At 54.8% G+C, this 26,487-nt stretch overlaps 1 protein-coding gene across 3 annotated transcripts in view; it reads left to right on the top strand.

Annotated features, from left to right (window-relative positions):
• Nucleotides 1-6,011: 6,011 nt before the first annotated feature.
• ZNF362 (zinc finger protein 362) overlaps nt 6,012-26,487 on the top strand; it is a 40,257-nt gene continuing 19,781 nt past the window's right edge. Inside the window, exons 1-4 of one of the 3 annotated variants that reach the window (XM_047871898.1) lie at nt 6,012-6,243; nt 20,124-20,249; nt 25,595-25,658; nt 25,847-26,093. In XM_047871898.1, the coding sequence (XP_047727854.1) occupies nt 20,212-20,249; nt 25,595-25,658; nt 25,847-26,093 (349 nt within the window). In that variant the 5' untranslated portion in view covers nt 6,012-6,243; nt 20,124-20,211. Of the gene's footprint in view, nt 6,244-20,123; nt 20,250-21,096; nt 21,170-25,594; nt 25,659-25,846; nt 26,094-26,487 lie in introns of those variants that run through there. The other 2 variants (XM_047871900.1, XM_047871899.1) reach the window with 2 other exon arrangements.

The raw sequence follows: 26,487 nt of genomic DNA, 5'->3' as shown, positions 1-26,487 counted from the left end.
TCAGCTCCCAGACAGCCTTGGTGTAGCCTAACCTCCATTAATATCTCTGCTAACAGAGGCCAAATACTCAGAGTCTTTCCAGAGGAAGAAGTTTTTCCTCCCCTTCTCCCCCGCCAAAAAAGCAAAAAAACCCCAAAACCCAAAAAGCAAAACAAACAAGCAGAAAACGGAAAGGAGAGTACAGAGAGATGTGGCTTCACCCCAGTATGAGTTGTGCCACCACTTTAAGAAGGCAGAGTGGCCAGCTTGGGATTTAAATGACCCTTCTCCGGGTTATAACTTGGATGGTACAAACTGAAGGGCTTGAGAAGTTCCTGTTGGGGGTGGGGAAGTGTGGGGGAGTGTGGGCTGGTGTTCTCAGGGAAGATTTTTCCCCGGGGAGGGGTGGAGGGGGGTGGGTCCCTGAAGTTCAGGTAGCTGCATTGCCACGGCTTCACCCATGATCTCATGGGTACTTGCCCTGTGAAGTAGGCGTCAGCACTCTCAGTTTGCACAGGACAACACTGAGGCTCAGAGAGAGGAAGAAACTTGCCTGCAATTAACAGCTGATAAGTGACAAGCCAGGGTTCAACCCAGCTCTTACTGGACTCTTAAACCTAATCTATCATCTTAAACTCCACAGCCCCCTCGAAGGGAGCAAAACGAACAAAGGTGAAGAGGGTGAATGGGCAGAGAGCTCGCATGCCTACTCTCAGTCTCTCAGCTAACACCACATAGCGCCCACTGTGAACCAGGTGCTCTGGACCGGGGGTTGGAGGGCCTCAGCTGCAGGCCTGACCCCGAAACTTAGCCAACCATTTTCCTTCTTTGGGCTTCAGTTTCCCCTCCCGTGAAATGGGAGATAACATCCCTGCCAGCCTCCCTCCCAGGGGCTCCTGTGGCGTCCGATTAGTAAGTGCTTGTGTTGACGCTTGAGATTGGTTTAGTTCTTCTCCTTCTTTTTTAATGTTTATTTATTTTTCAGAGCGAGACAGAATGTGAGTGGGCGAGGGCCAGGGAGAGAGGGAGACACAGAATCTGAAGCTGGCTCTGGGCTGTCAGCACAGAGCCTGACGGGGGGCTCAAACTCACAAGCCGGGAGATCATGACCTGAGCCCAAGTCAGGCACTTAACCGACTGAGCCGCCCGGGTGCCCCAAGATTGGTTTAGTTCTGATGGGAGGTACAGCCCGTTTGAAGGAGGAGGGGGCTGCTGGCTAGCGTGGAGGGTAAGGACAGGAAGATGGAAATCTCATAGTATTGAGGTCTCACTGTGAGCAAGCTGGGGATGTAATGTTGGGAAGCCAGCCTTGTGCTCAGCATGACAGGAGTCGCAGGGCCTGAGGGTTGCCTGGATACCTGCTGCTTTGCAACTCCCCACATCCGTCACCAAGTCCTTAATACGTCCCACATATTGTCCACTTCTTTCCATCTCTGCTAAAGCCACCACCACTGTTCATCTGGGAGACTCTGAAAGTCTCCCTGGTTTTCTGCCTTGCCCATTCCAGTCCATTCTTTCCCCAGCAGGCACATGGACCTTTTACAACGAAATGCGATCACATCACTTCTCTGCCTAACGCCTGCCTCCTCACGATTTCCTATTGTTCTCAAGCTAAATCCCTGCCAGGGAACCCCAGGGTCATTTTGCAGTCCCCCTCAGTCACTGCGGCTCCGTTGTCCTTTGTGGCCCTTCAGCAGGGCCAGCTCCTCCGGGCCCCAGAACCTCCACACAGAGTTCTTCTCTTCATCAGAAACGCTCTTCTCCCATCTCTTCCCTGGTCTCGACTTAAACGTCCCTTCCTCTGAGAAGCTCTCCCTGATCTCTAATCCACTCCCCAGACACCCCAAATCTCTCTTTTGCAGCCCTTATGAGACAAATAATTATCTGCGTAACTACCTGTTACAGTCTGTCTCCCTAAATTAAAGTCCGCTCCTCTTCTCCTTCCAGAGGAACGCACTTCCCAGCCTCCCTTGCACTTGGGCTGGACCACGTGACGAGTCTTGGCCAATGGGGCGTGAGGAGAGGTGGTGGTGGTGGTGGGGTGTGTGTGTGTGTGTGTGTGTGTGTGTGTGTGTCCCTTCCGGGCTGAAGCGGAGGAATATGGCGCACGATTCCCCAGTCTGTAGTCTCCTGCCATGGTAACTAAATCGGTCGTATGTTTCTTTCCGTGGGTGCAGCTTCAAGATGGCGGGGACTCGTCCGCCTAGGTCTCCAAAGCGCTAGAGCGGAGGATCCAGGATAGGCATGTGGCACAAGAGAGAAAGAAACCACTCTTATGTCACTAAGGTTCCAGGGGTCTTTGGCAATGCAGTGTAATCTGGTTTATCTTGGCTAATTAATAATCCTAACTGATGCTCTATCAGAGCCGGGCCTGGACCTTATGCACTGCCTCTCCAGTGCCTGGGACCCTAACTGTGACATAGAAGAGGTGCTTTGTAAATACTTGTTGAATGCGTGAATGAGTGAAAAAACAGAACATGGAAGACATGGTTTCCTCCTCAAAGAATTTATTCTCATGCCAGGGACAGCTACTTATGCGTACAGTAGTTAGAATATAATCAGGGGCTAAACTGTAAAAGTTAAAGAAGAGGGCCACGGTGGAGGGCTTCCTGGAAGAGAATGAGGAGGGCTTGAAGAATTGGAGAGGATGAGAGTGGGCTTGCAGTCCACCCCATCATTTGTCCATCCATTCAGCAAACATTTATTCTAACGCATCATGATAAGTGCTTTGCCAGCAGTGTGGCCAGACAACCATGGTGCTCTTGGGAACCAGTGGAAAGTGCCTCTTTCCATGTGCAGACGATCTAGAACAGCTTCACAGAGGGGCGCCCGGTGGCTCAGTGGGTTGAGTGTCTGACTCTTGATTTCGGCTCAGGTCACGAGCTCACCGGTTCATGGGTTCGAGCCCTGCTCAGTGGCAGAGCCTGCTCAGGATTCTCTCTCTGCCCCACTCTCTTGCCCTCTTTCTCTCTCTCAAATAGAAAACTTCAGAGAGGAAGTGATGTTTGAGCTGAGCTTTGACAAGTGGGTGTTTGCCAGAGACTTAAGACATGGGGAAAAAAGGACTAAAGGTCCTAGGCAGAGGGAACAGCATGTGCAAAGGCCTCGGAAGGGAGATGACCAGGACCAAGATGGCAGCCCCCTTTGGCTGGCTGGAGCATAGCTTTCCAGATAGTTAGACAGGAGGCTGGTGAGGCAGAGATGGACCAGATTATGGTACTCTCTGGACACAAATCCCTTATAAAGACCAAAACTCAGCAATCAAAGCCTTCAGGATTCTGTCCCCCATCTCTCTCTCCACCCTAAACTCCAGTGCCTTTGCACGTGCTATTCCAGGTGCCTAGAATGACAATGATGGTGATAATAGCAACATAATAACATTTGTTGGGCCCTTAGAATGTGTTAGGTGCTTCACCAACCATCATTTCAGTGAACAACGACGTCAACAACAATGTGGGTTAGTACACTTTTTTAGGAATTTCTTTTTCTTATTAGCACTATACTTTATTGGAACAGTTTTAGATTTATAGAAAAATTGAGAAAGTACTATAGAGTTCCCATATATCCCCCACCCAGTTTTCCCTATTTTTAACATCTTATGTTACTGTGTTTATTATATCTTGTTACAAATACTGATGAATGCTTTTACTGATACATTATTATTAACTAAAATCCATAGTTTATTAAGATTTCCTCAGTTTTTACCTAATGTCTTTTTTTCTGTTCCAAGACCACAGGGTATTTAACTGTATGTCTCTAGGTTCCTCTGGGCTGTAACAGGTTCTCAGACTCACTTTGTTTTTGATGACCTTGACAGTTTTGAGGACTATCAGTTAGGCATTTTTTAATTTTATTTTTTAATATTTTTAATTAATTATTTTTTATTTTTTAATGTTTATTTATTTTCAGGGAGAGAGAGAGACAGAGTATGAGCGGGGGAGGGGCAGAGAGAGAGGGAAACACAGAATCCAAAGCAGGCTCCAGGCTCTGAGCTGTCAGCGCAGAGCCCCATGTGGGGCTCGAACTCACAAACCATGAGATCATGACCTGAGCCGAAGTGGGACGCTTAACCGACTGAGCCACCCAGGCGCCCCTGTCAGGCATTTTTTAGGATGTTCTACTACTTGAGTTGGTCTCATGTTTTTTGTCATGACAAGACTGGCGTTATATAGGTTATTGGAAGACCATAGACATAAAGTGTCACTTTTATCATGTCATATCAAGTGACTTACTGAAAACATGGTTTGTGGCTGTTGGTGTTGGCCTTGATCACCTGGCTATGGTAGTAGCTGTCAGGTTTCCCCAATGTGAAGTTACTCCTTTCACCTCCCTTTCCATACTGTGCACTTTGGAAGGGAGTCACGATTTGCAGCCTACACCTTAGGAGCCTAGGGTTTGCTCCCCCTCCTTGAATATCTCCATAAATTATTTTGAATTCTTCTGCATGAGAGATCCTTTTCCATGTATTAATTATTATCGCACTGAACTTCTCAGCAATGAGTTGATACTTTTATCGCCCCCATTTTCCTGGACACTGGAAGGTCCTTCCTTCTTCCTCACCTGGTTCACCCTGTATCTAATTTCAGAAGACCTCCACCTTGCTGAGGAAGAGTGGCCTCCTCTGTGTCATCTCCACTCCTCCCCTCCCTGCCCCCTCCTTGGGCTTTATAATTCCAACTAATTCCTGCCACATTGTTTAGTGCCCTCCTCTGTGCGGCACTGTGCTTGGGGCTTGGGGCTTGGAAACAAATGGCCTACATAGGCCCGGTCCTCCAGTTGCTCACAGCCTTGACACCCTGTACAAGACTGAACTCCCCATGGGGACAGGAACTTTGTCCAACTTGTTCATGGCTGTGTTTCCAGCCAACCAGCAAAGCGTGGAATGGTAGATCCTCAGTCACTATTCACCCAACTGGGAATGCTTCCAGGAGGACCAGCAAACAACTGGCAGGTGATTGTGTGTGTGTGTGTGTGTGTGTGTGTGTGTGTCCTTCCCTGGGGACTGGGAGCTCCCTGAGGACAGGGCCAGCCTTGATTCTTCTTGGCCTAGAGGCTGGGTGGCTTTGAGTGTCACAGAAGTCTGAGTCGGTGAAAGGACCCAAGGACTGGCCGCCTCCTCAGGTAGAAGTGAAGTTTGGAAGCTGACACAGCCCGGGAGGCCGAATCCGAAGGACTTGGTGACTGATTGGCTGGGGAGGGTGAGGCGGGAGGAGGAGTCACACACAGATGGCTCGAAGGTCTGGAGCTGGGGGACAGCCGGTGCCACCTCTGACAGACTCTGCGAGAAGAGCCGCTGACAGCCTCAGGCGGCCCCACCCCTTGGGGGCTCGGGCCTAGGGCCAGGGAGGGCCGGAACCTAAAGAAGGAGGGGTGGCCCGGCCAGTACAAACTTCTGCCCCCATCCCCATGTCCGCCTCTTAAAAAAAAAAAAAAATCTTAGCCTGGATTTTGAGCACCGTCGTTGGTTACCAGCCGTGGGGACCCATTCCGGGGGTCCCCTCCGGCCTGCCGTCCGCGCAGGAGACCCCCAGGGGCAGCCTGGCCCCGCCGGGCCCGGGTCCCCAGCCCGCCATCACCCGGGAGGGGGCGGCGAGGCGGCGGCCCGGCCTGGGCGGGACAATGGCCGCGGCCGCCGGGGCCCCGGGAGCCCCCGCGCTGGGGAAGGGGCTGGCCTAGGGCCCGGCGCCGGTGCCCTCCCCGCTCGGCTCGGGCGGGCGGAGGGGGGCGAGGAGTTCCTTTGTGGCTCTGCCTCGGGCGCGGCGCGGGCGGGGGGCGCGGCGCAACTTTGCCAGGCGGCGGCGGCGGCAGCGGCGGCGAGCGCGAGACGAGGCCCCGGGGCCCGAGCGGGGCCCCCAGCGTGCGGCCCGCCCCCGCCCCCCGCCCGGCCCCCTCCCCTCGCGCGCCGTCGCCCGCGCCCGGCGCTGCCCACTCGCGGGAGCCCCCGGGGCCGGACGGGCTGCGCAGCCGGAGAGGCGGGGGCCCGACGCGGCCCCCCCGGAGCCGGGCGCCTGGCGCGGGGGCTCGCCGAGCGCACGGGGGGCCGCGCGGCGCTGCAGACCCAGCCTCCCGCCGCCGCCGCCGCCGCCGCCTCGGCGCTTGCAGAACCCAGAAGTGAACAGCAGGCGACCCGGAAGGTTTGCGCGCGGCTCCGCACCGAGCCGGAGCCCGAGCCGGAGCCCGGAGCCGGAGCCCCAGCCCGGCCCTGCGAGGGCCGCCGGGCGCGGGGCTGCGGCCGCGTCCCGGAGCCGCCGCCAGCACAGCCAGGTCCGTGCGGGCCCGGGGCGCGCGGGGAGCGGGCCCGGCGGCGGCGGGCGCCCGCCCGAGCGCCCGCCCGCGGGAAAGTTGCGCCGAGTTGCGGGCTGGGGCGCGGGCCGGGCGCGGGCGCTGTCAGCGCGGGCCGGGGCGCTCCGAGGGCCCGGGGCCGCCTGCGCCTCGGGCCCGGCCCGGAGCGGCGGCGGCGGCGGCGCGCGGGTAGGAAGTGTCTCCGGCGGCGTGTCTGGGTCTGCTCTCCGAGTGTGTGCGTGTGCGTGTGTGTGTGTGTGTGTGTATGTGTGCGTGTGTGTGTGTGTGTGTGTGTGTGTTTTCTTAAGCCGGGCTATTCAAACCTGCTGCAATTCTCCGGTAAACAATGATTCATGGGGCTTAATGCAAATAAACGGATTGCAAACGGCGCGGTTCGCGCACTTTGCAGCCGGCCCGGTGGAGCGGCCAGTGCCGGATTTCTCCCCTTTTTTGCAGATCTGCAGAATATGGCGTCCCTGTCCTGTTTTAAAAATAAGCCAGGCTGCCATTTTTGTTTTTCTTTTGTCTGAAAATTTTAATAAAACTGTCTGAGAATGTGGGAGAGGCGGCTGGAAGCAGAGGGGGCACCCGAAGGGTTGGCTTTTTTTCCTTTTCTTTGGCGAGAGCCGCGAGCCTTTCGGGGAGGTGAGACACAATGCAATTGCACTTTAAAGGAAAAAAAAAAAAAGGAAGCCGCTGGGCGATTTGGGGGGGAGGGCTGGGAATTTAAAGTTAACTCCGAAAGTTTTCTTCTTTTTTTTTTTTAGCTTTTTTTTTTTTTTTTTTTTTTTTTTCGGAAGGCGGTGAAATGCCGCGAAAGGATCTCGCGGCCCATTTCTCCCCCCTCCCCCCCTCCCAGGCAGCCGCCTTTGCAGGATTTTTGGGAAAAAGTTAACTGCCGGTTTCCTCAGAGCTGCGGGGGGCACGTGGAGGGTTGGTGATGGGGACTTGGGGGGACCAGGAAATGTCTTTTTGGAAGAGGCTCTATAAAAATGGCATTGTAAGGAACTATATCCACAGATTTGGCAAATATGGCAATAGGGGCTCTGAATGGGCCCGCGGTTTCCAACTCAGACCCCTGGCATGAGGAAATAATCCTGCTCTCCCCTGTCCTGCCTTGGAGCAGTGTGTGTGGGGATGTGGGGGTGTCTCCTTCATGGGTGGCCAGGGGGCCCCCTTGTAGGCAGGAATCATGCCCCGGGCGCTGGGGTGGCTTCTGGAGCCTCCGGCAGTGTGTTTGGTGTTTGGTGGTTGGCAGTTAGAGAGCCCCTTCTTTGATCTCGTGGGCCTCCTGGCCTCTGGAGGTGGCATCTGGTGACACATACCCCCCGGGGTGGTGGGCTTTTGTCAGGGTTCAGGCTAGGGGGGGCCCCAGTGGGTTTTGTCTGAGGGGAGGGGCAGGAGAGGGCTGGTCGGTGTGTGTGTGTGGGGGGCACTCGTTTGCTAGTCTGAGCCTCTCCCTGGTGGTCCTCCTACCCTTTATTGCTACTTCTGTCCACACTCTGAAGGCACCTCTCTGGGAGGTAGTTTGGACTTGGGCAAAGTTATTGAAGTATCTTGCTGGACAGGTCAGAGCCTGCTGGCTTTGAAGGCTACAGGAGGGTCTGAAGGCCAGGCCCAGGCGCTGTCCAAGGCTCCGGGGCAGGTTGGGCCTGGTCTTTCCCTCTTTGGGAAAGTTTGTTCAGGAAAGACCTTGAGCCTTTTTCTAGCCCCTGTCCCAGCATCTCCAGGAGGGGAGACCCCTCTAGTTCTCAACTCCTGGTTTGTATCCTGTCTCCACACAACAATGTGAGCTCCCTGAGGGCAGAGTCAGGGATTGAAGGCGGGGTGGGATGGGGGGGGGCGGGTGGTTAGGGGTTCAGGGCTGCAGAACTTGGCATGCCTGGGCCAGAGGGTCCCAAGCTAGGTGTTTTTCAGATGAAGAAACTGAGGTTCAGAGTGGGGCAGTGACTTGCTCAAAGTCACACTGCCAGTTAGGAGAGCTGAGATAGGGCCCAGATGTCTAGGCTCCCACTTCTGGGCCCTCTCCACTGTTCTCTGTGGAGGCCCTGACTGCTGGTGAAGAATCATTTTGGACAGAACTGAACTGGAGTAGGACAGCGCATCACCCTTCACTGCCCGCTAACCGACCATGGTAACCCTGGTGTATGAATGGAACTTTACAGTTTGCATAGTGTGGTACATGGTTGTTACCACATCAGGCTCTCCCCGAAACTCACCTGGGTTGAAATTGTCGAGGTGGGGATATTTAACCCCATTTCAAAATGTAGGAAACTGAGGCTTGGAGATGTTAAGCAGTGGCAGATGAGGGCTTAAACAAGCCTCCAGACTCCTTGTCCAGGCCTCTAGGTGGACTTTGGTGCTTGTAGATAGGACTTTCCCCTACCTTCTAGTGTTTGGTCTCTCAAATTCTTCTGCTGACCCAGCGACTGTGTAAAAATCTAGAGGCCCCAACCCTATAGAATGTCAGAGCTGAAAAGGCCCCGAGAGGTCACCTGGGCTCAGAGGGGAAGCCAGTGGCTTGAAGTCACCCAGCAGTTTGGGTCCCAGCTAGGACCGGAGCCCTGATCTCCTGTCTTCCTTCCTCCATGAGACACACAGAGGGAGAGTGAACCACTCTACCCTCTGCTAGGCTCCACTGGGCCCTGGGAAGCAGTGATTGCTGCTGGTGGTGATTGCTGATGGGGTAGCGGGTACTATAATGGCCAACACCTCACCAGAGACGTGGGTTTGTCCAGGGGCTGAGAAATAGGCTATTTTCAGGCTTGGGGAATGGAGGCAAGATGGCCCCAGATGGAAAGGAAGCTGTGTGTGGGTGAGGTGTGGACTGGGTCTGAAGCTAGCGTGGCCTGTCCTTTCCTGGGCAGATACTTCCTTGCCCTGCCTTTCTGTAAAGCAAAGCCAGCCCTTCCTTCCTTCCTTCCTTCCTTCCTTCCTTCCTTCCTTCCTTCCTTCCACTACTGTCAGTGTTTATTTGTTCATTGGCTTTCTAGATCATCCCTTTATTCTTTTCATTATCCATTTGTGAGTTTAGTGGTTGGCCATTTCGGTAGTCCATCCCTCCATCCTTCCATCCATCCAGTCCCCAGCTTACCAGCACAGGTTGGATGGCCACGTGAGGTACAAGTACAGTCTTCCCGGGCTCTGAAGCCAATGGGGAAGAGGTATGAGACTTCAGGTACGTGGAACACAGGGCAGTATTCGTGGGTGCCTACATGTGTCACAGGGAAAGTCTTTTGGTGAAGAGGAGGCTTAAAAATATCAATGGTTTTAGTTCCACAGACCATCATGATGGTGGATCCAGGTCCTGGGACCAAGTCCCATTTGTGAATCAGACTTTACAGTTTGCACAGGGTGGTACATGGCTTGTGTCACTTTGGGCACATTCTTCCCCTTTTTCAATCTCAGTTTCTTCATCTTTAAAATAAGGTACACTGTGAATCTCTTGTGGGTTTGGGGGAGTGATAACAAGAGTGTCTGGGCTGTCTCCAAGCCCTGGCCAGGCTATGTTGTAGGAGCTCAGTGTATGCGACCTGGATGGTAAGGATTGCTGATCACCAACCTCAGCCCCGCCTTGATTTTGAAACCCATCATGATGTCGTCAAAATGAGCAAAATGATATGGGGACCCTGAACACCCTGCCCTGGCTTGTTGTGCCCCTGCTGAAATTCTTCCAGTGTTTCCAGGGCATTTCAAAGAACAAAAAATCCAAAGTTCTTTGTGAGCCTACAAGGCCCTTCGTGGTCTGGGCCTGCCTGGAGCCCCTTGGCCCCCCTGCACACCCCCTCCCCAGGCCCACCACCTCCGCCACACCAGCTTCTTTCTGCACCTTGAATTTACAGGTTGTTGGCAGGGCCTTTGCATATCCCCCACCTAGAACCCTCCCAAATGTTTGCACGGCCAGCACCTTCTTGTCTCACAGGTTTCCGCTCAGATGTCACCTCCTCCGAGGGGCTTCCCTGACCACTTGCTCTGGAATAGCTTCCCACTCTGTCACGTCAGCACCTTTCCACTTTCTCTTGTGGCCCTTATCAGTATCTGAAGCTTTCTCATTTATTCTTTATTTGCACTTCTTGCCTGTCTACACTGCTGAACATGCTTCAGCCCCTCGCAGGCGAGTCGGCAGGTGTTGCCAGCACGGTGTGGCTGGGGCTTTAGTGGAGGTGAAGAAATGCCAGGAGCCCAGGTGTGGCAGTGGCCCTGCGTGTAGAGCAGCGCCTGGGAGATGAAGTGACACTGAGCTCTGTCCTCTTCTCCCCCGGGAGGCTCCGGGCTGTTGTTAGGAAATAACGAGGTGATTAAATCATGGGATCTGAGAATCTCCGTCTCTTCCAGTCTCAGAACCTTTGACACTTGGAGTCTTCGTGTGCTCTGATCTGGGATTTAGAATCTTAGAAAAAGGACTTTCTCTGCCTTACTTATTTAGCAGTGCAGAGTACTTCCTTTGGATCAGGCCACGTTCCAAGAGAGTTTATAAGTGTTAACGTATTAAATTCTCATTGTCGTCACCCCCATTTTGCAGATGAGGAAATCGAGGCACAGAGAGACTAGGTAACTTGCCCGAGTCCACAGACCTTGGTGGGGGCATTTCAGGATTTGAACCCAGTACTCTGGGACTCCTTAGAATCCCACAGCTATTGAGGGGAAGCCCAGCCTCGCCCGACACTCCCCGCCCCTGCACAGAGCAATAATCCCCCTCCCACATCCTTGACAAAAGGGCCTCTGATCTCAGCTGGAGTGGTGGGGCGCCCCCAGCCTCTTCTTGTCAGACAAATTGTCCTTGCCAGAAAGATTTTCTCTACAAAGTGTAAAGTGCTGTGCTTCCCCTGTGAATAACAACTGGGTGGTGATGTTAGCATTATGGAGTCCCAGTGCTTTTGACCTTGTGATTTCATGACTTTGGCAGCCTTTTTCTCCCCACTGAGTTGTGAGCTCCTTGAAGGGCAGACAGCTTTGGGGCACAGTGCTGAATGTACGGGCGAGTGAAAGAATGAGTGTGTACAAAGCATGGGTCCCGAGCTCCTCCTGTGCCTGGAGCACTGTGCTAGGCACCTGCCCAGGGTATCGGACAGGCCTGGTGTACTCGGGGAAAGAGGACAGTTCTCTCTCCACGTAGCCCCAAGAAAGTCTACCTCTGATGATGTCTATGTACCCAATTCCTTGAGAATCATTTGAGATTTAAGGTCATGCACTAATTGGAGAGAGGTAGGCCTCACAGATTACCCAGGCAAACCTCACCCTGTCCACTGGGGGAATAAAGCAGGAAGGGAGAGGAGTAGGTAGGGCTTGTCCAAGGCCACACACACCTTACAATGCTTTGCGTGGCACGCTTTCTGCTCCCCAGGTGCCAACAGGCTGCCACAGTATGTGGCTTGGGGTTTAAGGGCAGGAACAGTGCTTGTTGGGGAAGCTGCTCCCTCTTTAGTACCCGTCTCCTTACATCCATAAAGGGGTCACATTCCTGGATGTACAGGCCCCATAAGGGGCCCGGTGCCTCGCCTGGCACTTGGGTGGGATTGAAGAGGTGGGCATGGCTTCCTGGAACCTGCGGCTGGGGCCGGGCTTTGGACACTGGGTAGGATTTGGGGAGGGGACCAAGTGGTGTCTTCAGTGGATAAGGTGTGTAGGGAACGCCAAGGGATTTGCTTCTGGGGCCCAAAGTGTCCTGCCTTGTCCCTGCTTCATCCATATAGGTATAGGATACAGCTGGGGGAGATGGGCCCCCACCATCTGGGTCCTTCTCTGAGCTTTGGGCAAAGGTTTCATGCTCCTTGAGGGGACAGACTAGCCATTTCAGGTTCTTTGATGAGGGGGAGAGTACCTGGCTGGGGTGGGCACACCCCCAGATACACTTAAACATGCACATTCATACATAATCACACTATCAACCATTTCACTACCGTCCCTTTTTTTTAAGTTTATTTATTTATTTGGAGAGAGGGAGAGGGAGGGGCAGAGAGACGGGGAGAGAGAGAATCCCAACCCAAGCTGGCCCCATGCTTAGTGTGGAGCCCGATGCGGGGTTCGATCTCCCAACCGTGAGGTCACGACCTGAGCTGAAATCAAGAGTCAGACGCTGAACCGACTGAGCCACCCAGGCGCCCCTCGCTACGGTCTTTGACGTGTTCCGCCTGCCCGGTTTTGCCAACTTGGGCTGCTCCCCTGCTATTTCAGAAACACCACCAGACATACCCCGAACCGGGCCTGCAGGAGCCAGCAGTTCAGGAGGCACGTCTGCTGGAGTGCACATCCACATACACGGTACACACACATCACACACACACATGCACTCCCGCCACTCACAGGGTTACCACCCCCGCCTATACCCTCCCAGGAAACGATGCGTCCCTGCAAGCCTGTCCCTCATGTGCGTTCCCACACCAGCTTCATCATCTGCACACGGGCATACTTGGGCACGCGTGTGTCTTACACGTAGGTGCATCTTGCAGGCACACACTCGTTTCCACCCACGAAGGCGTAGCCTCACATCCTGGGCCTTGCGCATGAGCCCTCAGGTGTACCCTCGCACTGGCGTGTGGACCCATGCCCTGCCTGGATCTGCTTGCGGCGGTGGAGCCGGCAGCTCAGCTTCTCCCCTTCGTTCAGTGGTGTTTCTTGAGCATTTACTATATCCCAGGCCGTGTGCTAGATGCTGCTGCAGGTAGAGGTGAGGAGCGTCGATGTGGTCCCTGCCCTCGCGGGGGAGACCCACATTACACCAAAGAGCACACGGATGGTGATTGATTACAGATTTTGGCAAATGCTAGGAAGGAAATACTTCTCTGGGAAGCTACGCTTCCCTATAACTTCTTGGTTTTAGGTTTACTGTGGTGTATGTAGGGCAGAGGTGCTTCTGGGAGGGAGTGCTGAAGTGTTCCAGGTAAAGGGCATTCTGGCCAGAGAATGGCCTGGGCAAAGACCATGAAGTAGGAAATCAAGGAACATGGAGAAGGTGATGGCCCCAAGACCATCACCTTGGGGGTGACGTAAAGGGAGGGTGTAAAGGGCAAGGGCAAGGTGGGCCTGGTGTGGCAGGGCCTGTAGTAGGTCTTCCCCGGCCTGTTTGCCCCTCTCCAGGCGTCTAGCCTGGGCCCTTCCCATCCTTCTCTGACCAGCCAACACTCTGCTGACTTGCCCTGCTTAGGGCCCACTCTCTTTGCCGGCGTCTACCCCAGGCCTGTGCTTTGTCTGACCTGCCCCACAGGCTGCCTGCCCCCCCTTCCCCCCCCGCGGATCCTGAGGCATAGCATGAGAACAGGCTGTGACCACCTGCCAGGGCTTCCCAGCCTGGGACCTCTAGGAACCGTCTAGAAAGCTCCTGGGGACCAGGCCAGAGCCCGGGGGGTTCAGCATTCGGCTCTCCCGTTTGGAGTTAATCCCAGACTTGGCTCTCCAGCAGTCGGTGGAGCAGCCCCTGGGGGTCCTGAAAGCCTGCCTGAGCTGCTGTACTCCCCCCACCCCAGCCCAGTTCACCTCCTTGGTTGGTCAGATTTCCATGTGGGTCTTTGGAATGTTGGGAAGGGCTCCCTTACGCTTTAGAGAACCTAACAGAACAACAATAGCTAAGGCTTACAGAGCCCTTACTGCACCAGGCACCATTCTCAAGACTGGGTACCTACGAACTCCAAATGACAGCGACAGCCCTGTGGACATACCATTGTCATCCTTAGTTTGGTAACAATCTCAAGGGCCCGAGCTGGGGTTTTGACCCGGGCTGTTTTGTACAGAAACTGCTTTTAGCCCCTGAGTTGCCATTTGTCCCTCAGAGGATCCAGGAACCCAGGCTGTGATTTCGTTGAAACTCTGTTTTATAAAGGTCACACAGCAAGCTGGCGGCAGTGGGTTCAAGCTCCCTCTGCCCTCATCAGCTGTGTGACTGGGCCGGTGCCCCATTCTTGACTCCAAACAAGGAAGAGATTGGGGTAGGAGCCAGGAGGGCGGGGCCCTCAAGGGATGGGATAAGGGACACGAGGTCGGGGCCTGTTGGGTGCCCGGGGTGTGTGTTTTCTAAGAAGTCATTTAGTTGTTCGTCTATGTTCTTAGCATCTTTCTGAATGTGTGTCGTGTTTCGAAATGCTCACAGCATCTACTTCACAGGGTCGTTCGGAGCCTGAGAGAAATGCTTGTCAACTGTCTGACAGTGCCTGGCATGGAACACGGGCTCAGTTACTTCTTCTTCTTGTCATTTCACGCCGGCAGAAGGAGTTCCGTGTGGGGATGGGAGCTGGGAGTCCCCAGGGGAGATGGAAACAGAGAAGGGCATGTATTCTAAGCCAGCAGAAGGGTAACTAACCTCAGGAGCTCACAGCTATGCCAGGGACTGGGTGGACAAGGAACCAGGCAATTCTAGCTTAGTGGGATCAGTGCTGTGGTGGAGGAGGCCCAGGAGGCTGTGGGAGCTCAGGGGAGAAGCTGCAAATACAGCCGGGCGGTGAGCAGGAAGGCTTCCCCAGGGCCATGACACTTGAGCTGACTGGTGGTTGATGGGAACCTGGCAGGGCTCCAGCTGGGTGATGGCCCCAGATGGAAGGACACAGGCTGTGCAAAGGCACGGTGGCATGAAAGAGAACCTCAGGTTCTCTTGCCTGAGAAGGGGAACCTGGCCCATTCTGTAAATGAGGGCACCGAGGCTCCCAGACAGCGTAACTGCCCTGGGTATCTCTGGGTGGCTGGTACTGGAGAGCGGGTGGGGCAGGGAGTGGGAGGGACTGCGAGGGGAAGGGCAGCGTCCCAGCTACCACTGACCAGGGCACAGATAGCAGCCCCTCTCTCTGCGGATCGGTCCCTCCCTCAGTGAAAACTGCCCTTCCAGCCCTGCGGGGCTGCGGAAACCCAGCCTAATTGGATCCGGGACCCTCGGGAGCCTCGGTCCCCACAGGAAGTTCCCAGGCACGAGCTCCCTAGGCTGGCCTGGCTCTTGGAGGCAGGGTGGGGCCCAGCAGCTGGGGCTCAGCACTCTGGGCTGCATGGAGTGGGGACACATGGAGGGCAGAGGGGTCATGAGAGGCCAACTTGGAGCGCATGGGGGTCTCAAGCTGGGAAGATGGCAAACTTCAGCTTCTCTCTCCTCGACCATCTCCTGCTTGTCCCTCCCAGGCCATCCTTCTGGCCCCATAATAACCTGTCCACTGAAAACCCCGACCGTGGCCTTCCCCTGCTCAGAGACGTTCCATGGCTCCCCATGGCCTTTTATCCAAGCACTTCAGCCTGGAACTGTAGCCCTTTATGAACAGCCCCAGACACCTTTCCCTTCTTCCTCTGCAAATTCCTGCACCATACCCACGCCAGACCAAACGTGATGCTTTGTGCATTCCTGCCTCTGGGCCTTTGCATGTGTACTTCTTACTCCTTGGCCTGCCCTTCCCTGGCTTCTCTTGACCTCTCTGCTTTCCTCCTTTAGTAAGTCCCACCTTCATGAGATCTTCGTGCATCCCTCAATGGGATGAACGCATCTTTCCAGGAGCGCCCCCACCCCATAGCTCACCTGAGCCCCAGCATCAGCTTATTGCCACTCTGGGGCAGGGAGCAGGTTTCAGAACGCTTAGCTACCCTGGGAAGCTAGCCAGTTTTCCATGTCTTTGCACACACCGCCCCTCTGCTTGGAATGCTCTTCCTCTACCCTCTGGCTCTCTTGGCAAAGCCCTCAGTCTTCAAAGCCCACGTGGACAGACCCCTCCTCTCTCAGGCACAGCCCTTCTCTCTTAGTGAACGTTTATTGAGCACCTAGCATGAACTAGGCACCTGAGCACTTACTGTGTGGCCAGCACTTGGCTCTGGGGCTGCATTGGTGGCCCTGTCCTTTCGAGTCACGACTGGAGGGAGTTTCCAGAGGCTTGACAGAGAGATGGCAGAGAATGCAGGGGGGCTATGGGTATGGATAACAGGGTAATCTACTTTCTGCTAGGGAGAGTTTGAAAGTGACCTTTAGCTGAGACCTGAAAGAAGAGCCAGGTGAGCTGTGGGGCCAAGTTGGGGTGTGGGGTTGTAACTAAGAACCAGACCCAAGCTCTGATCTCAGGGAGCTCACAGCTACGCCGGGGGCTGGGTGGACAAGGAACCAGGCAATTCTAGCTTAGTGGGATCAGTGCTGTGGTGGAGGAGGCCCAGGAGGCTGTGGGAGCTCAGGGGAGAGGCTGCAAATAGAGCTTGGCGGGGGGGGGCTGGTGAGCAGGAAGGCTTCCCTAGGGCTGTGACGCCTGAGCTGACTGGTGGTTGCTGGGCACCTGGCAGGGCTTTCGCTGGATGATGGAAGGACACAGGCTGTGCAAAGGCACGGTGGCATGAAAGAACAACTTGTTTTGGGGGAACTGCAGGTGGTGTTGTGGGGCTGGAAGGAAGGAGGCCATGGGGATGTACCTGTTGGGATGCATATGGCCTGCAGAGCCTCACTGGCAAAGGCCTCTGTGCTGGGGATTTTGAACCATACCTCAGAAGTGATGGGAACCCGAGAGAGATTTCAAGCAGGAGTGAGTGACCTGGGCAGGCTTTGGCCTGGGCCTCCCCTCCGAAGCCTCCACCCAGGACGGGGAGCCCCTTCCTGACTCTGTGTTCCTGACTGGGGTCTGGGGTGTGGCTGGAGGCTCACTGTGGGACCTTGAGCAAGCCCCTGGCCCTCTCCTAGCCCTTCTCTCCTCCTGGGTAAACCCGCAGGGCCTGAGGCCAGAATCCTAATGGAGCTGTGGGCAGGGGTTGGGCTGTGTTGCTTAGCCTAAGCTTGCTGAACCTATAGTTTCATTAATATTCCTTTAAAAAAGTCACGTAACTACCCTGCAGAAAAGTCAGAATAGGGAAATGAGGTAAGTCCAAACCTGCCATTTCTGCTCTCACCCCAAGCCGGAAGCACCGTCACTGTTAGCATTCTGGCTTTTCCTTCCCTCCTCTCAGTACCTGGTTTTTATATGGATATCATTGCTCCGTCCGTCCGTACAATTTAGAAAATCTGCTCCCCTACCCCATCCCCCTGACAAATGTATCACGAGTGCTGCATGAGTGCAGCGGGGTTCCAGTCCTTTCTAACAGATCCAGTGTTAGGGTGGAAAGCGTGGGCTTTGGAGCCTGACTTTCTGGGTTCAAACCATACACGCTTGACTTTGGGCAAGTTACCTAATCTCTCGGTGCCTCAGTTCCTTGTAAGGTTGATATGAGAGTTAAATGAGTCATTACAATGCCGGTAAACACTGGCCGTTATTAATGGTTGTAGACTATGTCACTGTGTAACATGATTTACAGAGCCATCCTCCCATTGTTTAAAATTTTGGCCGTTTTCAGTTTTTCGATATGGTAAAAAAAAAAAAAAACAAAAAAAAACAACCCACTGAAGCAAACAGCTTTGTACATAAACCTTTGTCTATATTTGGGTTATTTTCTAGGGACAGATGACCAAGAATGGGATCACTAGGCCAGGAAGTCTGAACATTTTTTTGAGCTCTTGTCACGTTATTGCCAGACTGTTTTTAGAAATGTTCCGATTTGCACTCCCACCAATAATGCATAGAAGTGCCAATTTCATCATACCCTCACCAGCATAGCGTATTATCATTTTCTTATTTCTCTTTGCTATTTTAAGAGGTGAACCTCATTTCATTTTCACTGCCAGGGAAGCAGAACTATTCTCTGTTTATTAGCTGTTAACATCCTTTTTGGTCTGCTAGCCTTTACAGAGCACACATAGCCCCTTCTCAGACCAATTAGGAAGATAGGGCTTAGATATAGGAAATAGGGAACAGAGTAACAATGGGGATGATTTAGTGCCAGGGTAGGGGAGGGGACTTCCCTCTATCTAGGCCATAACACTCAGTTGCCTCCACCTTGAGCATCCATTCATTCATTCATTCATTCATTCAAACACTTATCAGGTACTCTTAGGGCTTAAAAGGTAAATTACCCAGCCATGATTCTGCCCTGACAGAGAGCATGTCCAACAGCAGAGATGGACAAGAGCACAGACAGAAAATACAGGGATGTGTGCTCTGATGATAGATGTGTAGGGCACAAAGGGAACAGAGGAGAGGCTCCAACGCAGCCCAGGAGGTGATAGAGGTAGAGCAGTTTTGGAAGGCTTTCAGGAGGAAGTGGTCCATAAGCTGGAGCTTGAGGATAATCTGGAGTTAGCTAGTGAAGTGGGGAGGTCAGACGGTTCCAGGGAGAGGGGGCAGCCTGACTGATGGTGAGGAAGTAAGAAGGGAAGTGGAGCACTAGGGGATCTCTGGCTGGCTGGGCAGAGTATAAGGTGGCCATCGAGGCCACAGAGTCAGCAGGGACCAGACGTACAAGGCCCCAGGAATCCAGACCTTGTCTGGAGGGAAGTAGGGAGCTATGGAAGGTTCTAAGGAGGTGAATATTGTGATTTGCTTTTGTCTTTTAGAAATCTCACAGCGACTGCAGAAGGAGAGTGGAATGGGGGGTGTGGGTAGAGGTGGGGAAACCAGTGAAGGGATTCTTGCAATAGCCGAAGAGCCTGGACCCGGGCAGAGAAGGTGCTGGAGACCTTCTTTCCCTACCCTGCAGAATCCTAAAAGCAGCCTCACAGTGCACAGCGAATGTTACCTCTGCTGGGCAGCCCTTGCTGACATCCACCGCTGCCAATCAGGTCATGCCTTCCTGGAGGACGGGGCGGTGCAGGGCCTGGCATTCAGTGGTCAGTTGAGTGCCTACCACCAGCTGACCCCGATCCCACCCCTGCCCCTCCGTGCCTCCAGACTCTCTATCTCTTCCCCCCTCTGCCTTGAGCTGCCAACAGTTTTCTGTCTTTTCGTTGAGAATAAATTTATTGTTTTCATTATAAAAGCAACTGAACGGCATTACGGAGAATCTGGAAATCAGAGAAACAAAGACAAAAACCAGATCAGCTCCAGCCACCTCTCCCAGCCCTCCCTCTGGGTGTGGTTCCCTGCAGCTTGCTTTTTCTGACGCAGGTTTTTATTTTTGCCTCCTTGTAATCATAGTGTCCGGACCATTTTGGGTCCTGCTCTCTCCCATTTGCTTTGTTGGGAGCTCGTTCCTCTGTGGCCATGGGGTCTGGGCAGATCGCAGTTTTTGATGCCTGTGGGATGGTTTGGGGATGGGGGTGGGACAGGGTTGTTTAACCGCACCCTGCTGTCCTGCAGCGGGCAAGGCTAGTCACATGCCACCCTGGGCTGCCTGTCTGCATTGTGTCTGTTTGTCTGTACCTGGACCACCCCAGCCACCTGGTGTACCCCTTCTTCAGTGCCCCTTTATGGAGCTTACAAGGCTGGCCTCAGGGGCCACCTTCCTGGGAAACGGTCATGGACAGATCTGGTTTTAAATCTAGACTTGGCTCTGTGACCTCAGGCAAGTTACTTAACCTCTCTGGACTTCAGTTTCCTCATCTGTATCATGGGTCTATTGCCCCAGTAAAATAATGGCTGTAAAAATGCCCTGACACAGTTCCTGGCCCACTGTAAGTGCTCAAGAAAAGGTAGTCAATATTATTGTGTTTTTTCATTCTACAAAGAGTTTCTGAGACCACTCTGGGCTAGGTGCTGGAATGGCAAAGATGAATGAGCACTAGTTATACCTGTGAAGAGCTTGTGGTCTGGCAGGGAAGTCACCCAGGGAAACAGATAAGCATACCAATTGGCTCTGGAGTGCTGGACCAGACCTGGGTGGTGTCCTAACTCCATTACTTGCTAGCTGTGTGACTTTGGGGAGGTTGGTCAACCTCTCTGAGCTGCAGTTTCCTCTTCTGTTAAATGCACATCTCACAGGATCATTGGGAAGATTCAGTGCCATGATGCATATGACACACTCAGCACAGTGCCTGGCACGTAGTAGGTGTTGAAATCAATAGTAGCTGCCATTTTATTATTATTGTTATTGTTATTGTTATTCCCATATACAAGGTGCTGTTGGGAACACAGAGGAAGTGACTGACTGGGGGTTCAGGGAAAGCTCCGTAGAAGAGGGAACACTTGAGCTGGGTCTTGAAGGATGAGTAGAAGTTCACCAAGTGGGAAAGGACACTCTAGGTAAGGAACCTGTGACTCCAGGTTGCAATCTGTCAATGAGGGGTTTGTTCTTTGCGGGGGGATTAAGGAATTGTGTTCATCCTAACTTCAAGTGCCCTCACTGCCTCCCCCTGGATCTCCCCTGGGGGCCGTGTGCACTCCCCTTCCTGTAACAGCACCCACCTGTCTTGGCAGCTGTGGGTTCCTGCTCTGTGTCCCCATCTGTCCATGTGTGGGACCACAGGTCTGTGTCTGTCATGTGTGTCCGAGTTTGGTGCTGTCTGCATGTTCCTGTGACCATGTTTGTCTGCGTGGGTGTCCGGAGGGCCTCCTGGGCCACGTGGTGGGGGGCAACCTGCATGCTTCCTTGGCCTCCCGCTCCAACCAAATAGCCAGGCCTCCTCGGTCACTCTCCTCCCTGGCCCGGCTCGGCCCATGCCTCTCACTTCCATTCCATTCTCCAGGGGCCTCCCGACGGGTGTCCTCCTGCTGCCCCTCTCCTGGCCTCTCCAGTCCCTTCCGCACGCAGCAGTCAGAGGGGTCTCTCTAGACCACAGATTCTGCCCCATCACCCACTGCTTCGAGTCCAGACTCCAGACCTAGGATTCAGGAATCAACCTTCTAGGTCAGGTCCTGGCTGCTGCTCCAGCCTCCTCCCCCCTCTCCCAGTCCTCGCTGGAACCCTCAGCTCTCCTCACACACCGCTCTTGCTTCTCACCTCTGGGGGTGTGCTCAGGCTGCTGCTTCTGCCAGGAATGCTCCCCACTCCTTTGTTGCCTGGCTAACTCCCACTTATCCTTTAAGACCCAAAGCAGGCATCACCTCCACTGGGAAGTCCTCCCTGATCCTTTTTTCCATCCTGGGTCAGGTCCCTGGCTCTGGGCTGCTCATCCCTTACTTGAGGGGCAGGAGCAAGTGCTTTGCCCAAGATCACACAGCCGGTGAGTTGGAGCCGAGATTTGAATCCAGGTACATTGGGCTCTAAACAAAGCAGGCAGTTCCATGGTCCAGGTGAGGTGATCATAGCTAGGACTCGGGGAGAGGAGTGGGTGGATTTGAGGGAGAATTTGGAAATGCAGTCCCGTGGATGCGGCTTGTGGTGGATCTGAGCTGGGAGGGGAGGGCAGGGACGTGTTGGGGACCCGTGTGTGTCTGTGGCAGGAGCATCTGGGCGGTCGGGGATGGCTACAGGGGGTACATGTCCTAGGGGAAGACCAAGTCTATCAGCCCATGAGACAGCAAAAGGGAGGTAGTTGGAAGGTGGGCCCGGAGCTCCAGAGGCAGGCTTGGTCTGGGGGTGCAGACTTGGGGCTTGGCTGGGTTTTCAAATCCTAGAGTGGATGGGCCACCCAGGGACGAGGTGGGCGGGAGAGAAAAGCCTGGCCTGTGGGTGGGAACTGTGAGAGACGCTGAGATGAGGAGCCCAGGGTCACAGCACACAGAGCTTCACAGAGGGCTGAGGCAGCGTGAGGCCGTGAAAGGTCAGCCTGGACCACGTGAAGGTCCTCGGTGGCATGTAGCTGGTCTCAGGTGAGAGTTCTCTTTGGTAGACGCTTGAGGGGTCACATGTCTGCTTCCTCCACTTAGCTTGGGGCTCCCGGATGGCAGGACTCTCCCGTTTGCCTCAGGATCCCCAGCTCTGGTCCCGGTGTGGCCCAGAGAATGTATCGAGAACAAATGGATGGACAGATGGATGGATAGATGGGCCGGCTGCCATCAGGATGCTGTTTATAGAAGCAGCTCTAGGTGTTTCATTCACCCACCCATCCAACTTTCTTCACCTTTTAGAGCCAGAAAAATGAAATGACAGTGTGCTTGGCCCGCTGTAAGGGTCAGGGCTCGGTGTTTCACGGCTCACAGCACAGTCTGGGCTTCTCTCTGGGGCTTGAAGCCCAGTGTGCACGTCCTGTCCGACCACCAGCAGTGTCTCTTCTGCCTGTCCCCACGGGAATGCTCAGCCGCAGCCCACCTGGCCCCTCTGCCCCTGCCCCCATCTCCTCTCCCCTGCCCCTGCCCTCAGGCTGCGCCCTCTGACCTCAGGCTGCGCCCTCTGACCTCAGGCCCCTTAGCTCTGTTGCTTCCCCAGCCCAGCACACTCCCTTGATGCCTTCTCCCCACCAGCATCCCAGCCCAGCCCCTCAGTGGACATTCCGTACCCCCACTACCTCCCCTCTCCAGCTCTCTTTTTGGTGCCTGAAGGTGGCTGCTCATGGACCCGAACCTGCCTTGAACTTTCAGACCTCCATGCCTCTGCTCAAGCTGTGGCCCCTGCTGGGAATGCCTTTCTGCTGTCCACCTATTGTAAACACACACCTGACCAGTCTTTCTCCTGCTTAAAACCCCTCCCTTAAGACAAGGTCTGAGCGCCTTAGCCCGGCCCTAGCCACCCTCCCCACTTGCCTCTTGCGACGGCTTGCCAGGTCACGTAGGTCCCAGGGTTGCAGAGGTGGATACCCACCTCACAGGCTTTCTGGGAGGCTCACACGAGATACTCCTGAAGTGCTCCTAGCAGTGTTCCTGACACTCAGTAGGAGCTCAGCAAATGCCTCCCCCCGCCTGCCTTCCCTGCATCTGACACACAGTAGGTATACACCAGGGCAAGGGTCACAGACTGAATCACTAAATTACTTAAGACCAGCCAGAGGAGGATGAGGAGAAATTAGGAAGAGACTGCGGGGATCAGATTAAGTGGCCCAGGTCAGACCCCTCCCTTCTGTGGGCCTGTGCCAAGCCAGGGTGAGGGGCCATCCCTGCCTGGCCAGGAGCCAGACAAGTAGCAGAGAGGATGCTCTATTCCAGCCATGGGATCCTAGGCCAGCCACCTTCTTCCCCATACCTCCCTAGCCAGGGAGGGGCTTTGGGAAGCCTGAACTTGGCATTGAGCTGAAGAGAAGGAGGAAATGCCAAGGAACAGCTGGTGCGGTAGGCAGAGCCCTGGGCTGGGGTGGGGCAGGGCAGGAATGAGGCAGAGCAGCCTGCTTCACCCCATTTCACAGATGAGGAGGACTGAGGCTCTGAGAGCCAGTGCCCAACCTGGCGGTGCAGTGCTGCCTCCGTCCTTGTGGCCTGGAGCAAAGTGCTTCCCTCTGTGAAATGGGGATGAGACTATTCCCTGCTTCCTTGGGCTCTGAGGAGAAGGTCTGTGGGTACAGGAGAGCTTTGTCAACCGTCAAACTGTATGTGGCTGTCTTGAGTTCTGATTATTATCCCTTCATGTATTCATTCCGTCATACAACTGTTGTTGGTCACCTCTAGGCCTGGCTGCTGGGGATGCTGAGATGAGTGAGACAGGTGTATCCAGTTCTCGGCTCCCCTTCCCCCGCCCCAGCCTGGAGCCTCCTCTCCCAGGCTCTTCAGCTCAGTTCCCTTCACGTTTTCCCTGGTGGACAACAGCTGGGAGGGACAGCTTCTGGATGTGTGGGTGCCTGCCCCCGGGCTGTGCCCTTTGTATCGTAAGACAGGGCATATTCACAAGCCTGCAGTCAGGATGCCTTGTCTTTCCCTTGAACAGCTAAGGGACTAATCAGCTGGACTTTGGAGTCAGGCAGATTAGAGGGGGAATCTCAGCTCTACTTACTTGCTGTGTGACCTTGACTAAGTCACTCCACCTCTCTGAACTTTGTTTCAGTTGTAAGATGGGGATGATGAGAGTACCTGCCTTTCCGTGTCAGTGGGCCTGGCACAGGATAGACACTTGGTAAATGGCAGCCTCCTCACTGTTATTGTGTTGAGGTCTTTCTGAGAAAGGGATCTGGAACAGTCAGGGAGAACTCCAGGCAGGAAGTGCGTCTTGTTCTGGGCTGTGAGGGAAAGGGCAGCTTGGTGTCTGCGGATAGAGGGAGCAGGAGGGCCCTTAGAGGGCAGGGGCCGACCCAGCCACCCCAGAGGAGGGTACTATGACCTTCAGCCTGGCCAGGCTCAGACCCTACCCAGCCCCCAGGCTGGGAGTGAAAGGGCAAAGGTTGTTCTCTGTAGGCCACTTGCATATGAGTATTTGCTCAACCAAGGACTGGGGGGTTGCAAAGCGAACTCCCCAGAGGAAAGGGCTTGAGCAAATCCACTTTCTAGTTTGACTCTGGTACCCTAGCCTGTGGTCTTGGACAGGTCCCTTCTCCTCTCTCCAAGCCTCAGTTTCTTCACCTATAAAATGGGGTAATAATACCTCCTGTGCCTATTTCTCAAGTAAAGATTACAAGGATAATTTATGTAAAAGATCTTTCTTAAAGTGTTGAGATTAGATTGTGTTGAGAATTTTCTCCTAAACCCCTCTGCCTGCCATTCTAGTAGGGGCTCCTCAGGCTTCTAAGACCAGGAGATGAGGTGGAAGGCATTTCGTTTTGGCCTTGACGGTCAAACAGTCATTTAAACAGCAATACCAGTAGGTATTTAGTTAGTAATTACTGTAGGAGCAAGATAAATAAGAGAATTTTGATAGGGAGTAAGGCCTAATGGAAAACTCCGTTCAGCACGGTCCCTGTAAGTCACTTCTTGACTTACTCTAGGGTTGCAGGAAGACTTGAACCCTCTGGAAGAGTAAGATAGCTCTGAAGGCCCATCCTTCACACTGCTCTGGGTGAAAGGCCTAATTGCACAGCCTGCCAAGGAAATTGCCAGAAGTGAGGGCCACCAGATAGGCTGTCACATACTTCTACTGAAGAGCCCCCAACTGCCCTAGCCACCAGCCTCCTCAAGCCCCTCCTTAAGCACAGCGTGCGGACACGTCCTTGTAGGTAAAGTGTTGCACGTGCCCGTGCTTGCTTCTTGAAGATAACTTTCCAGAGGTACAATTTCCTGGGTCAAAGGGCAGTAATCCTGTGGGTCTCTGTAAACCATCTTGCCAAATTGCCCTTCAGAAAGGCTGTATCTGATGACCCAGGATGCCCCGCATGTTCCGATGAGGCTGTCTGCACTCAAAGGGGCAGGGGTCAGAAGGGCAGGGATCAGGGTTGGGCGGTTGCCTCCGTTCTGTGGCCATTTACGAAGTTGCCCCAAGACTCCCCAGTGTGTCTCTGTCTGGTGGGGTGGGAATCAATCCATGGGTTCACGGGGGGCTCTGCAGCTTCAGGCCCTTCTGGGGAATGGGGATCGGTTTGTGGGCATCGGGGTGATGGGGGACCTGGGAGCATAGCTGGCCTGTCTCTGACTTTTGCCCTCTGGGGCCCACGGAGGGAGACACTGAATTCCTGACTTCTCAGCCTGGAGACGTGGTTGCCCGGGCCTGGTAAGGGGCCTGCCCTGCTGCAGGGTGAGGGCCCTGCAGAGGTGGGGGTCCCAGACGTGGGGCCAGACTTGAGTGGGTATAGCTGATGGGAGCTCGCCCCAGGCAGCTGGGGAGGGTCCCTGTGACAGTCGCTCTCTCCCCGCAGGATGGCCGAGCCTCGATTTAACAACCCCTACTTCTGGCCCCCTCCTCCCACCATGCCCAGCCAGGTAAGACTGAGCGAGCGTCGCCCTCCGGCCGCCCTCCCCCTCTTGGAGCTGCTCTGCTTTGCCCCGGGCTTCGGCCCGGCCCACGGGGCTCAGGGCTCAGGGCTCGCGGCTCGCGGGGGACCGGCGGCCCGGGGAAGGGGCCCGGCGCGGCCCCAACCCCCTCAGTGCCTCTCCTCTCCCGCCCGCAGCTGGACAACCTGGTCCTGATTAACAAGATCAAGGAGCAGCTGATGGCGGAGAAGATCCGGCCGCCTCACCTGCCGCCCACGTCGGCTTCGTCGCAGCAGCCGCTGCTGGTGCCGCCGGCGCCGGCCGAGAGCAGCCAAGCCGTCATGTCGCTGCCCAAGCTGCAGCAGGTGCCGGGGCTGCACCCGCAGGCCGTGCCGCAGCCCGACGTGGCGCTGCACGCGCGGCCGGCCACCAGCACCGTCACAGGTACGGCGGGCCGGGAGTGGGCGGGGCCGGCGAGGACGGGGTTGGGGCGGAGGGAGCCCGCCTTCCCCAGGCCCCGGCCAGTCTGGGAGGACAACCCTCCCCTCCCCGCCCCAGCCTTCCCCCATCCCACCCCACGCGTGACATTGACAGGACGGGGGCGGGTCAGTGCCAGATAACTTAGGGAATCCAGAGAAGAACCTTGACCAGACCCGCTGTGGGTGAGGAGGAAGGGTTTATGTGCAGGGAAAGGTTGGCTGGTGATGAGGGAAGCGAAGCAGGAAGAGGGAACAGCACGTGCTACGCGGGTATGTGTGTAGAAAGCAAGCGTAGGATGGGTGGAAGGGCCAGGTGATGATGATGGTGACTACACTCACAATATGGCAGCTGACTCCAG

The sequence above is a fragment of the Prionailurus viverrinus genome, chromosome C1, assembly GCF_022837055.1.
Source record: "Prionailurus viverrinus isolate Anna chromosome C1, UM_Priviv_1.0, whole genome shotgun sequence".
Classification (NCBI taxonomy): domain Eukaryota; kingdom Metazoa; phylum Chordata; class Mammalia; order Carnivora; family Felidae; genus Prionailurus; species Prionailurus viverrinus.
Note: the sequence above shows the minus strand (reverse complement) of the source record. Positions and strands in the feature narration are given on the sequence as shown.